Source organism: Syngnathus scovelli, chromosome 17, assembly GCF_024217435.2.
Source record: "Syngnathus scovelli strain Florida chromosome 17, RoL_Ssco_1.2, whole genome shotgun sequence".
NCBI lineage: Eukaryota > Metazoa > Chordata > Actinopteri > Syngnathiformes > Syngnathidae > Syngnathus > Syngnathus scovelli.
Genome location: NC_090863.1, coordinates 8723700 through 8743205, shown reverse-complemented (window position 1 = coordinate 8743205; position 19506 = coordinate 8723700). Strand labels below are relative to the sequence as shown.

At 45.4% G+C, this 19506-nt stretch overlaps 1 protein-coding gene across 15 annotated transcripts in view; it reads right to left on the bottom strand.

Moving 5' to 3' along the window:
- Positions 1 to 19506, bottom strand: part of LOC125985110 (receptor-type tyrosine-protein phosphatase F) — a 114641-nt gene that overhangs the window by 66373 nt on the left and 28762 nt on the right. For 9 of the 15 annotated variants that reach the window (XM_049747638.2, XM_068648681.1, XM_049747636.2 and 6 more), the window contains exons 1-2: positions 16112 to 16414; positions 2510 to 2685 (exon numbers count right to left, since the gene is read on the bottom strand). In XM_049747638.2, the coding sequence (XP_049603595.1) occupies positions 2510 to 2591 (82 nt within the window). In that variant the 5' untranslated portion in view covers positions 2592 to 2685; positions 16112 to 16414. Of the gene's footprint in view, positions 1 to 2509; positions 2686 to 16111; positions 16417 to 19506 lie in introns of those variants that run through there. The other 6 variants (XM_049747632.2, XM_049747637.2, XM_049747640.2 and 3 more) reach the window with 3 other exon arrangements.

Below are 19506 nucleotides of genomic sequence, written 5' to 3'. Positions count from 1 at the left end.
ATTAAAAGATAATCAATTTCTCTGTCCCCCGTTTGATTTTGAACCAGGAGACCATATGGACTGTTAAAAAAAAAAAAGAAAAACAATCCAATTTCCAGCCGCCCGTCTGCTCGCACCCCCGTCCGCAAACCGTTTTGGCACGTGCGTTACATCAGCACATTGTAAGAGCTTTTCGAGATTGCCAATTTAATCTAAAAGCTTGTTTTACACGGCACAATTTGGGCAGCTGCTGTTTGGGTCACAATATTATAAATTATAATAGGCTATTTTGTAATTCTATTACTTCAAGTTGGTTTTGACATTTGACCTTTGGAAAAGGGTTGAGAATTGGGGAACAAAACCCAAGATACCAATATTTTCTCCGAAATGTGCATCTCTTCCTGGTTCTATGTTATTTATTCTGAGATCAGCAGTTTCTATTTATTTTGGGGAAAAAAAAAAAATCAGAGCGACACATTGGTCAGATCCCCTTATTTGTAGCCAGCCTGCTAATAGCGGCCATGCGCCTCAAACGGTTGGATATTCTAAAGTCACCTAAAAAGGTAATAAATTAATTACGGTGGCATGGTAATCCACACGAAGGAGTCCTTTGCGGTCCCCTTCGCGTGAAAAGCCCGTCCAGATTACCAAGGGAAAGGCGCGCCGAGGCGACACATACATCAAAAGCTTATTAACGGCGGCGAAATAACTCGCAACGACGGCGCTACACAACGATAGGTCGCTCCAAGAAGCTGGCGGTCCGACTTTGAGTCCGACCTTGCCGACCGAGGCCTATTGTGTGTACAAGTAGGATTGGTGGAGAGACCCCCACCCCCCCACCCCTTGATTAGGCTTAGCTCCCCGGGGAGGATCGATGGGGATGTCTGCGATCAGCACTCACTGTAATAACATTGCATTGTGTGCACTCAATGACAATGCAAGACCAACAATGTCACCGAGCTGATAGTGCCGCCCGAGGACTTTTTTTGTGGTGCCGAACCACGACGGCGCTTTAATTGTGCAGCGGTGCAAAATGAAGGAGCGTTTTGAGGCACCGAGCAAACGCTAGCGTCTTGCGGTCGCTCGGCTCCGTCGCCGAGGACCCTTCGCACGCCACTCGTTTCCAAGCCGGCTGCTTCAGAGCACCGACAAAGCGCGACTATTCTTGGCCAAGCCCACACACAAACATGTCCCGCATATTTTTCTTTTGCGTCTTTTTCTGCCCACACGCAAACTGCGTGTCAGGTCAGTGACTTTTGAGGAAAACTCGAGATTTATTTCAAATCCAATGAGATAAAAGGGAGTTTTGGGAAGAGTCGCTTTCACCATTGACAATCGAAGGGAACCTTTGATGATTTGCCCTGCAACTCAAAACTGTTGGGTCTTACCAGTTCTTGCCGAGCCCTTGACCTTAATCACTTTTTCTTCTTCTTAAAAAGGGACAGACTGAAGCTGTGTAATTATAAACCTGTCATGCACCCTCAGCCATAATATCTGTCTGCTGTCTGTACTATAACACAGGAAATCCAAAACCAGCACTATCAAGTTCACATAACTTGAGTTGCAGAGAAATTACAGGCACCACATTTATGCAAGCCTGCTATTAGTGGTAGGTGTTATTTTCGCCCCCCAACGGTCTTATTTTAATTCCACGTCTGCTCTACGCCAGTCGTAATAACAGGTCTGCTCTGCCCGTTTTTTTTCTCCGCATGCATGCACACTAAAATACAAGCGTAGCTTAACCTCAGACCAAAGGCGGGCTTCATTGGGTTCTTTTGGGGTTTATCTTCCCGTTTTTCGATGGGAATTCACGCCGGTGTCCGTATCGCTTACTTATTTCCAAGCGCAACCGTGTGGCTTTATCTGTAAAATGAGAGACAAGGGAAATATTGCTCCGTAGGAGGCCAGTGATCGGTCGCCGCGCATCGTACGCTGAACCTATGATTACGCAAGACTGCAACCCCTTGAGAGTGCGATGGATCCATACGAACAATAAGTAATAATAAGCTAATGAATGCCAAGATAAAAAAATACAGGCATACAAGGTAAATGAAATTCACAGAGAAAAAAATCAAAACAAGATACACCACCTCAAGACGACATTGCACAAAGAGTTCAAAGAAGAGGTCAAGGGGTCAAATCTCGTCAGAGAGCAAGACGTGAAAGGAAGAGCCACTTGGCATGGCTCCGTTGTGGGTGTGCTTGTAATTGAATTACCGTGTCCCTTTGACAGCGCTATAGCTGAGGTCATGTGTTGAATTAAATCTGTCCCTAACCTTGTCTTGGCCGCGGCAGAGCTTCTCGGGCCCCCAAAGGTGCAGCAACAGTGCCACATCCCACTCTTCATCTTGCTTCGGCCTGAGCTGTCATTCATAGTGACAGCAGACGGATAGACACAGATGGCTCTTTATTATAACACAGAGGAGCCTCAACATTGACCCAAGTGGACTGTCCAACGAAGGAAAACGGAACTTTGGAGTGTATGCATTGCGGATGGATGTAGTGACTGTTTCGGGCAAAAGTGACTTACATTCTGCCACAGAGGAGATCACGGTGCAGCTGAAGAGCAGGGGCAGGACGAGACACGCCCCTCTGCGTGTGGGGGGCGCCATGTCTCAAGGTCGACACTGCTGCTGCTGCTCCCACCCTTGGTCGTCGTCCCCCTGCTTAGACGTGTCCCGCTCTGACACGATCAAAGGCTAAAACCTGTAAAGGAAAACGTAAACAAAATTAATGAGCACACCTTCTCAGTGACACAGCACTCTCTTTCGCCATTTTAGACCTTAACCCGCTTAAACTCATTATTATTATTGGTATTTTGCAGAACTAATGGTGTTTGAGGGGTTCAGGAAGTAAACCAGAAGCAAAGTCCGCAATTTGCCATGGGAGTTATACTATATCTACCAAAGATCCTGTAAGACAAAAGAACATGGAATCTCAAAAATCGATATTCTGCTCCAACTCCGCAAACAACAAAATTGTGCTCGGGGCAGGTGAAGCAAGTAAAACCAGTAACTCCGGAGTAGATAGCAAATGCGCTACAGCGTTACAAGAATTGGAAGAAAGTAAGAAAAAGCAAGATGGCCACTATGAAGCTGTTTAAAACCAAGAGGCTCTCCCAAAGGAACGGCATCCACTTGACGCTCTCCATTAGCGAGATTGCCACCCCAGATGGGTTCAAATTAGCAAGAGTAGCGGCGCGCTGCTGAAATGCAACATGTATGCGTAGCGAGACCCCGCCACCTCTCAGCCCGCGGCCCCCCGGGGACAGCGCTAGCAGCATGTGCGCCACAAATGACGCGCAATTAAACAGGCCGTAAAGGCGAGAACATTGCTGTTAAAACAGTCGGAAGAAATGTGCTACAAGCAAAAATAAAAAATAAAAACCCCTTCCAAAGCATGCGGGGCTTCTTTTTTGTCTTTTTAGGAATTAGATTTAGTGTTGGAAATAATAGGATCAAGATATATGACCTAAACTTTTTCCCCTTATAGCCTGCAGTTTCTGCCTAATGCTATTACAAAGTAACTGTGCGTGCTCATAAATTGCACTAACAAAATTTCTTATCCTCTCGCCCGCGGGGCATCTTTGATGAGCAATTGTAACGCTGTAAAGCAGACCCACAATATGGTACGGATAGAAATCTCGTCTGTTCGTGGAATTAAAGCAGTATCTCCAGAGGACTTTTGGGGTTAAAACAAAAAAAAACCAAAAAAAATGTATGAGAAAAGTTTTGTAAAAACTCTTGAAGGGCTTTTGGAGAATAAATCGTTAGCATATTTTTACACACGCTGGGGTGGCCAGTCAGCTTTTGTTCATTCATTTCAGATAGAGATGTTGGCGTGTGAGGGAGACAAAGGGTCCGGTGTTTGCGGTGGGAATAACGTTCCATTCTTGAGCGTCGGGAGATGTTGAGCTACGAAGCGGTTTCACAATATTTTCCGGACACCTTCTCCGACCACCCTGCGGGGCAATCGAGACTGGGCGAGACAAAAGCCCAAGTGTCAAGATTTGTTTTTTTTCTCCTGTGAGAGCACGACTGAGTGGAATGACTCAAAGGAATGTTGTGAGTCACCTAAAACCTGGAGCCTCACCTGAGTTTGAAGCCTTGGGTAGACATTTATGTTCTTTACAATGTCAATTCAAAATAAATTCTGCTCAAGTTCCGCAAAAGTGCCTGTTTGGTTCCTTAAATTGTTTGAAGGCTAAAACGACACTCGGTACAACGTTTTGAGGTAAATAATTCCATTCAACAGCTAGCACCAGATGCTAATACGTTGCTCAGGGTGCCAACAGTAATGGCTCACCATCTTCTGCAATCCAAATGAAACATATTGGAAGCTAAAATTTTATTTCCCGCAAATGCCCCGAGTGGGCACTCTCTCCCACCCCAAAAAAAGAGCAATGTAGCTTGTGTCAAGTTTGCTGGCTGACAAATGAGTTTTGACGCCTGTTTTCATGCGCATTTCGCGTGCGGCGGCTCGGCTGATAGAGTTGGCTCGCCGCCGCGGCTTCCGAACCCTTGGCTGTTGTCGCCAGATATCTTCCGCAGCAGATGCCGGCAACGGGCAGATGCTCTTCATCTTCAATGAGACAAATTCCTAGAGCGATGTTTCATTCTTTATTTATCAAGCAACTTATTTACGCCCCGCGCTGGCTTCACAGTAAAGAGGCCGTGGTTGTAACATAACATAACATAACGCTGGAAGGAATTATATTGACATGCTGCCCCTATCAGGGACTCAAACATAGTCATTTAGGAAGAAGCTTTTAGGAGTCGAGGGAGTCCCCCCACCGATAATGCAACTAGCATGACATATGTGCTATATAAGTAAAGAGCTCGGCAGACGCAAGACTAAGAGGTTTAGGCAAGTAATTAGACAGGCAACAAATGGACGGCTAATGGTCTACGTAGAGAACAAAATGTTTAGGAAAGAAACTGGTACTGGTCTACACATTATTGGTGTTAGGCCACACAGAGAAACGGAACAAAAACAAAATCAAACAATCCCAAATAAGTTGTGTATTGAAAATCAGGCTGAAAAGAAAATGGGTAAGATGTCTTTAGGGAGCTTGTCTGGAAAAAGCCAAATGATGACGCAAAAGTGTTAACAACGTACGAGAAAAAGATTTAAGAGACAATTATCAGCAGTTGTATTTCAGGCTTTTCACATGAACAGCCCAACCAGTCGTAATTCATAAAGTGTCAAATGTTAAAAAAATATTCAGTTGGATTTTACAATACAAAAACAAAACATGACACGAAAAAAACCCCGACACAAGTTACATTTACTTAACATGCCGCAGGAGGGTTTTGACACGGGGCCACCATGCAAAAAACAATCCTTAATGTTGAAAACTAAAAATATGGGTCTTAATCACTGCAGGTGATTTTCATCCACCAATCCCGCTGTGAATAATATGAGGTGACAGGCTGGCAAATGAGCTCTTCAAAACTACTTTGGCTACTGGAATTCTGATTGTGATTAAAATTAAGGGAGAATATTCAGAGATTGAAAGAAAAAAAAAAATCCCGCTTCCATCCAGCAGTGTGCCTTTATACAGGAGCAGGGTCGTGTATGTTTGAGCTCAGGCTGAATAATTATCGATCGACCGTGCTGCTCTGTGTTCGCCGACGCCTGTGCTCGAATGCCTTCGCAGTGTTTGTCTTGTACTGGTGGAGACGAGGCTTGCGGGCCAGCGGGCGGCGCAAGTTTGTCGGAACTCAAGTGTGTGTGTGTGTGTGTGTGTGTGTGTGTGATTGAGGGAGGGCTGGCGGGTGAGACTGTGGGAGTCTTTGCCTTCTGCGCCTGCCTGCTTAGTCATTTTACAGTACCATCTGTCCTCAAGCAAAGCGTCAAGTGGTGCCGCCTTAGGCCGTTTTTTGCTCACCGGGGCGTATTTGCCATTGATGTACACGTGCACATCTGCTTGAATACAATTCCTGTGCTTAAATATGTAGCCGTTGTCAGGTTGGCTTCTACAGACGGCTAACTGCTTAAGAGTGAATCTTTCAAGCGCGTGTCAAATCGACCCATTCTATAAAATCGTTCGTATTCATTTACATCGGCTTTTTGGAGGGCTACAAAATGCCCGACTGTGATTTTAAAGGTCTTCTCACCCCAAACTCAGAAGTAAAAATTACCCAGGGACACTCGGAATTGAACAGAAAGTTGACCGTTTTGGTTTGAAGCGGCCATCTTAGGTGAATCCCAGGGAGCCCAAATTGCATGCCGTCCAAATTTAAGGGTTTCCTATCACAAAGGGGGCGTGAGGGTCCGTTTAATTCGACCATTGTACTGACAACAGACACTCGCTCAAGAGCAATTAAATTATGTATGCTTGTTCATGCAGTGGCAGTCGAGCCGTCTATTCCATTTATTGCAAAATACACAGTTTAATTTTCTGAATGACATTCTAATCCTAAAGCTGTTAGTATTCCTGTTTGGACAATAGCTCATTATACTTCAGGTTGTCAATACTTTACTTTCTTCACACCAAACGTGTCCAAGTATTCACACCTTTAGCTTTTTTTCGTTGATGAATGTGTTTTACATTGAAGCCTGCCTCTTGATTTATTAGCGGTCTTTTGCACATTGCTTTGCAGCGCAAGCCATTTTCCCTCGCGACAACACCGATAATCGCCCTCCAATAAATCCAATTGAAAGTGTGCATCATCTTCAACGTGTAATACGTATCAGCATAATGCCCATCACCTCTCATTGCTGGATTGATTTGCGCATCCCCTGCCCCTGGAGGTGTAAATCCCCCACCCCCACAATCAGAGGGAATTTATGGATGCGCTTAAGTTTAGTTAAATCTTCACTCAGCCATAATAAACGCCACATCGACAGTGCATCATACGAGTGAAGCAACCTGCAATCAAGCGCGTTGAAACCCCGCCCCCTCGTGCGTCACGAAAGGTGCACCATGTGTCATTTCTCACGTAGCAAATGAGGCCGGGTTGCGTCACCGGCGTGGACACGCACTTTACACCTGTGATTTATCACAGCCGGGCTTGGATGGAATTGTAGGTCAAGTTTACTTAATGTTTCACACTAGGTCATGCGAGACCGTGTGATCCGTGCTCGAGCCCACTCGACACCAACGATTCAATACGCTTGTAGGCATGTCATACAGTTTTTGCAATTGTCGCTCACCAATTATTCATTGGAGCAAAGGACTGCAGTGGGCCACAACTCACACCAAGTCACTCAACACCCAGATTGGTTAACCAGTTAGTAGTAGTTACTGTATATTAACAAAAGGACAGTACATCCTGACTCAGCTCAAAGACAGTCTTCCGCTGCAGCTGTCTTCTTGGCAGTAAGGCGTTAACAATTAACCCCCCGCAATCGGCTTGTAAACAGACGTGCTGTAAAACTCCATAGGTCACAGGATGTTAGCCTTTGTTGGCTCCGATTTCAATGCGAAACCTTGTCGCGGCAACGACGTATAAAAGACGCACCATCAAGTTTGCGCTTACAGCAAAAGGGAAAGAAAATAACGTGGTCATGTTACGCTTTAATTTCACCACGCGGGGCCGAGCGTCTGGCTGTTATTCTCCCCGAGGTCCTTTTTTGAGAGCAAAAAAAAAAGAGCCTTCAAGGGCATGAAAAACAAACACGAGAGCCATGTTGAAATTCTGCTTGTTTGTGAAGCACAACACAAACCTCTTATCACCCCCGCAAAAGAGCGTCATTAGCTAGCCGCACTGTTAGCCCCGTGTATCTCAAGGGGCCCTTTAGACTAGACAAGTGAAAATGGAGGAAAAACTCTGTCAGCTTTGGCTTTTTGATTACATGACGCCGGTTCTAAAACAAGTCAAAACGAGGGCTGGGCTGTCAATTTTACTGGTAAGAATGGATGGTTTATGGTGACTGGAAGCAATGGAGACTTATGTTTAGCGCTTAGCGGTTAGCACGTCTGCCTCAAAGTTCCGAGGTTCGGGGTTCGAATCTTGGCTCCGGATGACTTTTGTGGCAAATGACTTAACATGCTGCACTTGACATTAGCCCGAAGGGGAGGAGCTCGTAGCGGCTTTAACCCAGCTGCTATTTTGCGGCTCAGACTGACTCACCGTCCATGGAGAAAAATATTTAGCGTAACAAAAGAAATGGATTGGGGCCTTATTTCTGCTTTTGTTGTTTTAATGACATCATCGTTTTTAAATCAATCTTTTTTCATGACGCGTATTTTGATTGGTGAACTGAAAAGAGGGGGTTTATTTAAATGACTGAATGTTTACTGACTAGCATGGTACTGCTATTGCTATTCAAAAAGTGGCACAGAGGTGAGGGCATTAAACCCCCAATATTATGCAAGCGCATAGATGGGGGGGAATTTGAGGGTCTGATACTATTCAGCAGGTGTCTCCACTGTTCGAAATCAATTACCACCAGTCAGCCAGTGCTTAGAGTTGGGGTATTGTAAATCAGCTTGGTGTCAAGCCAGATTAGGGACTGTAACGGCCTGTGGAGTAGAGCTCTTTGGCCAGCAGGGACCCAATTCCGAGGTATGTGTGACAGTAACCATGCCCCCCCCACCGGTTGTAATTGTTTGGCGATACTTTCAAATGAAATAAGAGATGGAGAGACAGATAACGATCGTATCTTTTTTTTTAAGAGGGGCTCGGCTCGGAGCGTCGCAGCGACGCGATAAATAAGGAACGCCGGAGCCCTGCAGAGTGCAAGCTGTTACTTTTGCTCTTTTTCCAATACAGTTTCTATACCTTTAAAATGTCAGAGGACTGCAGGAAAAATGTGGGATCAATGAAAGGGATTGCTGAGGGGAAATATTGGAGTGGGTGGCATTTGTTGTTAAGCAGTCCTGAGAATCGAATGGAACCGGGACGAACATTCTGATTCTTCCGGGATCGTTTGTGCTTTGAAATTTGGATTTTCTCAAACTAAATGTTGCCACAAAATTAACTTACGTAAAAACATATATTTCAGTACACACTGCGTTGGTAGCTGGACGCACGCTAAATGTAGTTGTCCCTCGCTAACTCACTTATGGGTTACCACTTGAGACTCATCAAATGGGTTCATTTGGCACAAAAGAATGACAAGATATTGTTTGTGTACACATGAAGAGGACAAAAGAAAAACCTTGCTCTATTTCAAACACAATAGTAATCCAAAGTTAGATTTGTTAAAACACACAACCAGTGACTATTGTACAATGAGGGCATGCAATTGTAGCTTTGTATGCCCACATTCTTTCACGATTAACAAGAAAGTATGTTGAAACACAATGGGAAGAATCGCGTGTGTGGTTCAAGGTTGACTGAACGCAACATTGTGGCGGAGTTTGATGTGATATTACAGCAAGTGTGCACTTTCACACATAAAACAATATCACAACATTGCAGGAGAAGTGTCGGGCGTTAACTTGACACCCAGACACTTCGTTGTGGAATTGTTTCACACAAAGGCGCGATCCTAGCTTTGATTCTACCTCAGAAGAATTGACAGGTTAAGTTTGTACCGCTAGGTCTATACTGGTGTAATTCATACGGGGGAAAGGGTGGGGAAAATGAAATGAGGGGCCATCCCTACAAAACGCGGTCAAAGTTGATCGTACCCTGAGGAAGTGAACTGTCTCGACCGCTGGAAAACTATATATAAAGCGACGGGAAATAAGACGGAAAATGTAGGTAGCATAAAAGGAATGCTATTTATATAGCTGACAGATTTCCCCCCCCATATTGCCTACGCATTGTGATCGAGGTTTACCAGACCCGACCGCAGTACATGTACCCTGGCGAAATGAACTGCATCGAGTGGTGGAAATGTGTCCTAACTCCAAGGTTGCTGGAGAAACGGACACTCGTATGCGATGAATTGTAGGGCAAAAAACTTGGTTGTGTTTATAGAGATGAATTTGTGTGACGGCTATCAGCAAAGCAAAACCATTTTTAACATTAGCTCTTCCCCTAACAAGCCTTTCTGTCTTTGGTTGTTTCTCTGCTCCTGTGGGTCAATTACCCCCTCTCTGTCTTTTTTGTGTCTGTCTGAGCCGGTCTTCTGGAGCAGATGGGACCGTATATCTTCCACGGCTCTCCAGAGGCCGGGGGATTTAAAATGTAAACGAGACGAGTATGGGAATCGTTCAGACTTTCTACGTATTCCAGTCTACTCAAACAAGATCTAGTTCAGTCTGCCTTAAATCACGATTAATGTGCTACGGAGCAATTAACTACAAGGAAGATGTCCTTATACCTGATCCTAATTGATGTAGTTTGACACTATATGTACAGGGAGGGAGTCTCCAAACTGGATTGGATGCCAGAGAACTTCTGGTTGTTAGTCAATTGCAGGGCAAACAACCAATCAACCAAGGGACTTTATTTAATTTCAGATAACTTGCAATGTGGCCGCATTACTGAGTCAGAAATATGAAGAAGGGTCTTGTGCTAACTTCATGACCTCATCTTCATGTTGAATGAAGCTACTAGCTTAGAGCCGATTGCGGATCCCACATCGGGAAGTCAGACGTCAGACTTTCACCTTAGAGCACCTTGCAGGTAATGAGGTCGTATCTGGACATGGAATCTGTCATCGGGGAAAAGATCATGCTTCATCCTGCCTCTCTCTCGGGGCACCTGACAGGTGGAAAGAGTGAGGAACAACATGCGAGCGCTCCGATCGATCGGCAGCCGACTAGCGAGGTCCATTATAACGACAAGCCGGAGCCTTGGCGCAATGACCCGCACTCCACCGATGGCCTCATTACTAGCTACGGATGTCTCACTGGGACCAATCTCTCTTGTTTGCCCTCCCGTTCTATTTCTCTTGCCGGTTTTTTTCCCCTCTCAATATCATCTCCCTTTACAAATCGTTGGACTGGATTTGACGCTCTGAGTTAATGGAAGTCACTTAAAAGCGGCAGAACCACACAATATTTGAGTTGACGTGGCAAAACGTTTCAGATTTAGATGGGCGCGGTATCGGCTGCGATAAGGAAACAGCGGCTAAGTGAAATATTGGCCACCCCTCAACCTGTCTATCAACAGATACGCTATCTGCTCCACTTACCCTCACACCCACTGTTCAACTAGTTATTTTCAAATCCTCAGACCTTGGAAGACTTATTTATACCCTCGCCCTACCCGCACCAGCTCGCTCGCTCAGCAGTGCAGCTGCAGATAGGATTTACCTGCCGTCCTAACAACCTCCAGACTATCAATTACCGCCGTTACCAGTTGTAGAATCACTGTTCTCCTGCGCGCCGAACAAGAAACGTACATGGTCGAGATGGGCGGGCAACTCCCGGATATTTCCATTCTAGGATTTGTTGTGGGTTGGCAGTAAATTTTTTACTGACCGGAGCTCACTCTCAATGGAGCTCACTCACTCACAGGCCCAAAATAATTGTCTCAAAAATGTTGCAGAGAATTTGAACCCAGAAGCTGAGAACTGTGAGGCAGATGTGCTCCGCAGATATGCCGGACCCAGATATCTCTCCAAATTCTTCCTGACAGGTCATCTCGTTCTCTTGACAATTATTGGGCCGAACACTGCGGCCGCCGCATGGGAAAAGGACACGTCACTCACCCTCTTGCCAAGATCCACCCTGACACCCCAAGTGCCTGCTGTCGGGTCAGCAAACGATAAGCCATCACGGTGATCAAGCCCAAGTCATTCCGTGGACTGGTTAAACGTCATCCCAGTCAAGCGTTGTTTAGACCGAAGGCGTCGCTTTTGATCCCCGAGGCCGAACAACCATGCAGGAGACAGACATCAGGTAACAGGCCAGAGGCTAACACTTCCAGTTAAAGCCCTGTGAGGACACCTTCCATCCGTGGGTCATATAGGCAGCTTGTGAAGTAAGAGCTGAGGCAAGGAATTCCTTTTGTGCGAGTCATCCACATCCTGCAGCAGCCAGCAGTGGTGCCATGATCATTAGGATAACACATTCAGGTCAAATGTCACGCTCCCATGTTCATGTCTGTCGTTTTGACCCTTCAGATGAGTTCCCTGGTGCGCCATTTGCATGAACACAGCCACGACCCAAATGCTGGTGATCCCTCCATTTCCTAGCAGCGCTTGTTAGGACGAGTAGGGCAAGCAGAGTCTGTCGTGTTTACTAATGTTGGAGCAACGCCTTTATCAGGCAAGAGATTTGTAGGGGAAGAGGCAGGGGATTAGCCGTCAAATTGCCAGGCAGACAGCATCCCCGCTGCAGGGTTGCAAAGCGATAATCTCTAGAGCTAGAAGGGGGAGATCCCGATAAAGATTTGGTGCTAGGTCTGGACTGCTAAAAAGGGGAGATGGGGGGGGGGGGGCCTTCAAAAACTTCACAAGTGTTGCTACTTGAGCACATGGTGCTTTTCATATAAAATAGTTTTGCTAAGAACAATGATGACTGGATCACAGAGGAATATTTGATAGAAAACAATTTCTATTCTTAAAAATATCAAAAATGTGTTAGGTCAGTGATTAAAACTGGTCAAAAGTTTTGACTTGTAGAGCTTAAAGATCATGGACTTGTTCTTTAACTGATTTGTATTCGTCTCACATCTTTCAAACACAATAACCTACCCTTTGACGAGGGGTGTGAAGACTTTTGTATTCACTAGTAGTCACTCTCTTTGTCGCCCTTGCCTCCGTGGACAATACCTCCCAGACGCAGGAATGTCTCATCAGCCTCCAGCATCCTTTACAGGGCCCAGAACGGCCCAAAAAAGCAGTGCGCAGTCTATAAATAAGTCAGGCGTACTAATGAAACCAACGTCCATCCATCTTCCTAAAACGAGCCAAGGACTTGGAAGTCAAGCAGAAATGGAATAGGGAAAAGCAAAATGTCTCAAAATGCAAGGCTAGAAATGGCTTGCTATTATACACAGTAACATTTTAATGATAGTCAGACTCTGTCATGTTTTGTCACGCTATGCCGGGCCGCCGAAAATGAGGTCATAACTCGTTGAAGCGGCGACAGCGGGAGCTGATAAAGTAATCAAGCAGAACGCGGAGTCGACACCCGACATTTGGAGAAATTGGGAGGGCCCGGGCACAAACGAGGGGTGTCGGGAAGCGGCCGCATAAATCTGCCAAAAGAGACTATGCTGCCAGAACCAAACGGCGCATAAATCAAGACGCTTTTTCCATTTTTATTTGGTTCAGCAACACAGCAGCCTAAAGGGAGAGACCCGCCCCCCCCAGCTGTTTTAACATGTCAGGATATTGCAGGAATTCCAAAAATGGCACACTGCTTTTATTTAGTCTACTGATTAAGTAGATTTGTGTTACTATTGAGTACGGTGGACCCTCGATTTTCATGATGAATCAGTTCCGAGATGTGCGAGTGAAACCGAATCAAATGTAAAACCAAAGCAATATATTCAATTGGAGATAATATATGCAATGCAGACAGACAAAATATGAACAAAAAAATGCATTTGAAATGTAATGTTAGCTTAAGCTACACAAAATAATGTACACAGTGAAGTGATGATCCCTATAAGAATGTCACATGTACTCTAGGTGTTACAGTCTCTCACCCTTTATTTGTTCAAATGTTTATACTGCAGTCCTACTGTGAAAAATATTCATCTATACCACTGCCTGCCTGTCTCATTATTCTCTTGTCCAAAAGCATTTCTGTCCTCTTCAGCAACTCTGTCGAAATGTCAACCTATAGAGCAGAGACGTCTTTTGGACTGTGCTCTTGCCCTCTATGAGCTCTCCCTGCTATTCCTTCGAGGGATCTTAGCGGTAAAGCAGAATTTGCACCCCCCCGCCCTCCCCCTTTTATACATCTCATCCCAGCAGCCGTCACAACAAATGAGGCTTCGCGCGAGGAGCAAAATGTCACAACCGTGCCCGGAAAGTGACTATCAGCACAACTAAGACATCGGCGCGGTTGGTGGCGGCTGATTGAAGTCGGGCATGATGCGTGACTATCTGGCGCGTTCAGCCCCCTCTCGACTGCATCGCGCGGGACTGGTAATTAGGCCTCGTCATCACAAAGCAGATACTTTGACCTTGTCGCCGGCAGGCGGTTTAATTCTTGGCGCAAAAACCAAACAACTTTGACTTCTTTGAGGCGGATCGCAAACGTAGCTGTTCTGCATCAAAGTGTCGGACTTATTTTAACACTGCAAATTAGGCTTGGGGATTGTAGAAGAACGCACAGTGGTGGGATTTGATCAAAAAGAACATGTCAAATGAATTACAACCTCTGACATTATAATTGCATGTTAATCCAATCAAAACATATTGGAAACATTTTTCAAATCCAATTCAGCCAGTTAAACATTTTGAAAAGATATTTTCTGTGTTTGAGTTTCCAGCAACAATATCAATATCATGCCCGTGTATCAAAACAATGATAAATTGACATTTTCTCTGGCCTTCCTAGACTTCGATCTGTGATTCAAAAGCAACCCCCTCGTGTCCCAACTGGGAGGAGAGCAATTAGGTAAATCCATCACACATTAATAGGCCATTAAATATCTACCCGTCACATGTGATGAGAAATCAAGTTGAATGGAAAAATCCATGGGCTCCCATCCATAATTACTTTTGAGGAATCCTACTGGGAGGAAAGTCGACAGATTGCCTGTGAGACAGAGTGTGATTCATTCCAAAGGAAGGCCTCCAAGTCAGAAAAGTGATATTTGTTTGCACAAGATCTAATAAAGATAAGGAGCCACTTCCCCGGATCCTGTCCTGGATGTCTCTGGTGGTTCCCCGCAACATTACTGACTGACTTGAGGTTTAGTTGGAAAATGCGGTGTGAAGTGTCACTGACCGGCATGGTGGAGGTGAAAGGGGATGGGGAGGTGACCCGCGGGTCACCCCGGGGTGGACAGGAATTGGCTTTGTTTAAATAAATGACCGAGGCTTTTTGTCTTCTTTGTTTAAGCAGCTCAACAGACCTTCTAACGGCCATGGTTGGGGTTTTTTTTTGCCTCAAGGTCATAGTTTAACCATGTGTCAACACAAGACGCGTTTTATGATCTTTTTGGTCCTGCAGCTGACAAATCCAGCGATTATGTCTTGTGCAAAGTGGTCTTGAGAATAGTAGAAAGTTACTTGTAATAGGGCTAACAATGTTTACAACTTAAATAGGGTATTAAGTGAAGGTTTTACTTCCCAAAACTAAATTTGTGGCTTCGGAGCAATCCCCTCATCATCAAATAAAAAAGGCTAACACTGTCCATACGTTTGTCATATTGACTTGTGGTTATGAAATAAAGCCTGTTACTTTATAAATGAAACAATATGAGGCATAAGGTTTTGAGTGTGGCAGGTCCCAAAAGCAACATTTGTGGCTTTCGAGAAATCCCCTTGTTTGCAAATAGAAAAGGAGAACAGTGTTAAAGTCTTGAGTGATAGTTCAACTTTGGAGGTTGGACAGCTCGTGAAAGCAAAATTTGTGGCTTTCGAGCACCCCCGCCCCTGCAAATAGAAAAAGCCACAAGTGTGCAAAACACTCACGTGTTTACATTTGCTTAAAATATAACAATAAGAGGCTGAAGTCTGCGTGAAGTCTTTACGCGGAGGCCCCTAAAGCTCACCAAAGCAAAACTGAGTGGCTTTTGAATGTTGCCCCCTCCTGCAATTATCTGCGATTTCAAAGTCTCTCCGTGTCCCCCTCAGACTGGAATTTGTGTTGTTGAAATTCTAGCCTGCAGATTGCCCGGGGAGATAAAGGCAACTGGAAAAGCAGGTTGTTTGGCCCTGGCGTGGGCCCTAATGCGGCGGAGATGGCAGGGTGCCTCACCTTAGCAGCAGTAGCTAGGGGGACATTCTATGGCCCTGGTCTATTCAAAGTCTTCTTGAATAAGTCCGGGGAGGGCTCGCGACAGACGGGGCAATTTGCCAGAGAGCCAGCCAATAGAGCAAAGACAAGACGAGGGTTAAACTATTGTTTTGGCTTAACAAGCAAGAGTGAGCAAGGACAAAAGGGAAGCCCACAAAAAGAGTGAAGGAAGAAAATACCTGACTGCTCGAGTGTGACACATCAACTTAGTTTGTTACTTTCACCACGTAGATTAAAAGAAGCAACTTTTGCCATTGTCCGATTGAGCCACTCGGCAATAGTTGTCCAATATGCACCTGCGCCAGTTCTCCTTCACACCAAGATTTCACTCGGACAGAAAGTCACTGTTAACGTTCCACTTACCCATTCATGTCAACTCCAAATAAATCTTGTTTTATTCCCTCTCACTTTCAGGCACTTATTCCAGAGGGAAGTGTGCTCTAATCCGCGGAAAGGCAATCCAATGGTATCCCCAAAAAAAAAAACGATTATCCCTCAGAACATTCTTCAAGGTGTTCTTCTTGTATTATTCCATAAAACAGGGGAAAATGAAAGTCTTCTTTGCCGTGTTACAACTCCAGCTCGATAGCCGAGTCTTGTTTGGGAACGATCCTTCAGAGAGCAGAGCTGGTTCGCCGCTGCGGCGGGCTCGGCAATAGCACGGGGGAAGCCAAACCCACCGAGTGATGTCACCGGTGTCGGATTTCAGTGAGCAGCAGGGGAGGAGAGCCGGGCCGGGGCCTTACCTTGCTGCGTCGTGGCCAATGGGAGACCAATCTGCAGAGCACCTTCATATAAAACTAAATTCCAAGCTAAGGTATGACCACACGTGATGTTTTTGTTTTGTTTTTTAACTTGAAGAAACTTGTTTGCCTATCGTTATCTGTTACCTCACTTCCATGTGAAGGGAGTTGATGAAATCTAGCCGGTACGCAAGCTTGACATGATAAAGCGGACCATAAAAATACCTTCGGCGCCCTGCGTTATTTCTGCAGAAACTCACAAAGTGCGACCTTGACACATTCCCGGGGGAATGTGCCAATCTGACATCTTGCCATAAAAACAGTCTATCAAATCTCACAAGACTTCAGAGTATCTCGAGTGAACACTTCCATTTCAGCCAGAAAGGGCTACCAAGGAATTTCTTCGTCGTCATGCTCAGCCTGCAAGGTGATTAGAAAAACAAAACGCTAAACCCCATTGAAGATCCCATTTGAAAAGATTATTCGGTGCCCCCTACTGGCAGAAACGTACAAATGCAATAATTTAGCTACCCGACCATCAGATTTGCATTAACAGTGTTTGAAAGAGACAAATTATGCAAAATGTAAATTCATCAGGGTTTGGAGTCTGCGTACAGGCACATTCAGTCCCCAGACACACTCGCACCAACTCCCCGTGGTCAAACTCCGCTAGCCACAGAGCTAATCATCCACAACAGATGTTCAAAAATGTTCAGCGGGATTTATGACAGAGCTCAAAGGAACAGCCAAGTCAGCCTCCGGGCGCTCTTTATTCCCCTCTCTCCTCTGTCCTACAAGGACGAGGGATGGCACCAAGAGGAGGTTGTCAGCACAACCATTCTCCCCTCCCAAAATTCCCTTGCTCTGTGAGATTCGCCATCCGAGACGACGACGGCGCTTTAATAGATCACCCGGCCTCGGGACCTTGAGGAAAGTTTGCTCATTTATCCCGGTAATACTGTGTGGACTGTATCTTGGCTCATCCGGCAATGCTTGGGCCATGTTCCCCCGTCCATGTAATGATTTTTTTTTTAATCAGTGACATTGCTGACACTGCAAGTCACAGTCAAGACAAATGCTTGCAGAGGATGCCATTTGTAATCTCACGTAGTATTAGAGATTTAATAACGCATTAAAGACTCAAATCATCACCAGATTCCAGTACCGGATTCTCACCAATGGTCAAAAGCTAGCAAACATCTATTTTTGGTTTTGTTCATCGTAACAGCCTTTCACTCATAGCAAAAGTACAGCGGCATTTTTTAAGAAGTCAACTCAAAGATTCAAACGGCTTATGATGGGCTTCCGCAAAGCGGTAATGTTGACTGTCTCCTAGGCTCAAACTCCACCGCGGAAAACGGCGAAGCGCAATGTGTTCTACATTTCTCCGCGTCGCTAACAATGAGCGACAGCTTAATTTCACTGGAGGCTGCAGATGTGCGCATGCAGCAAGAGCGCCGATTGTTTTATCTCCAAATTTTTATTCTGGCTTTGAACAAAAGCGGATATGGGTCATCTGATTAAACTATAATCCCAGCGCGACAATATAATCACGCTCATTAAAAGCCTTCAAATCGTACAACACAAATATCTGCTAAAAACGGGACGGAGAAAAAGACAACCGGCGCAGAATTTTGGGAACCCTGTCATTGCATGAACAAGGATGCGACTGTGCTGGGGGAACTTCTGGAGAACAATTAGCACCCACGCACCCCTTGAGAGAAGGAGAAGAAAAGGAACACATTTGCCGCAGATGTAAACAGCGTAGGTGTCTCCAGTGAAATAAAACAGCACGTTCGCTTACAATCAAAGTCACGAACAAATCTCACCGCCACGATAAAGGGGAAGATTATGTCGACTGGTGTTCACGTACAATCCGTAGATTTCAAAATGGCGGCAATGTTAATCATTCAGTAAAGTACGGAGAGACGCAACAAATAAGGCACAAATAGTCCACAAAGAAGTTTATCCGAAAGGCGTTGAGTCTTGCGACAAGCTTTTGATAGCATGTAAAAAACGATTTGAAAGTGCTATGGTGCCATTTCCGAAAGCCTCTCCCGGGGGCTTTACATGGTGCCAAAGCAATAATAAATGTCATTGTTGTCGTTACAGTAGAGCATAAGTCAATTCTCTTCCGACTGTTACTGTTGCTCTAATCTTTGCATGTGTCTGACAAATGACTACTGCTGCACTTTCCTAAAAGATTTTGGAGCCGTCTTTGCGACGTTACAAAAGGCCGTAAAAAACAAAGACTGGATGGACACTCCGATAGCGTTGCGTTAGCTTTATTCAGTTCTGGGCATTATTTTAAAGTCGCCTGTGGGAATTTGAACACACAACACAGAGGGGACCCCCGTAATCATTGCTAAAACGCTAGACGAGAACCGTTGCCTGGGGTGAGACTCTTTTACTACTTTCCCCACCCCCACATTTGAATGGGCTTGCATAGACCACCACCGACACCGCCGCCAACCCCCTCTACAAAGAATGAATTTATAACATAGTGACAAGCACCCATCCCCCGCTCATTCCACAACACTGAAAAAGGGGTGACAACCTTTTCAATCTGAAGGGAGCCTGGCGGCCTCAGTGGTACGATTCAAGCCGGTGGGGAAACAATGCTCGAGAGCTCGCCGAGGCTGATGAACACCTGGATCGAGCCAGACAGCTCCGCCTGGCAGTGGAGGGCCCCGGTCAACGTCTGATGGAAAGAGAGTGCGCCGGAGGCGGCAGGACAGGGGTGAATCTTTATCAATATCGCTGTCTGCGCGAGCCTAACAAGTCCAGTCTGCCAAAACACTCTCTCACGGTTCAGGAAATAAAGCCTTCCAGGGAGTCAGGCTCGGATTGGACGTTGGCGAGCGGCTGGCAGGAGGAAAAAAACTTTATGTCGTTCAATTATTCCACTTAAGAATAACAAAACAATCTACGCTTCATTCGTCACCTCTGCGTTCGAGCCGTAACATTAAAACTCCCGACGTGAACACGATTCCAAAGAGCTTTTTGGTTTTGTTT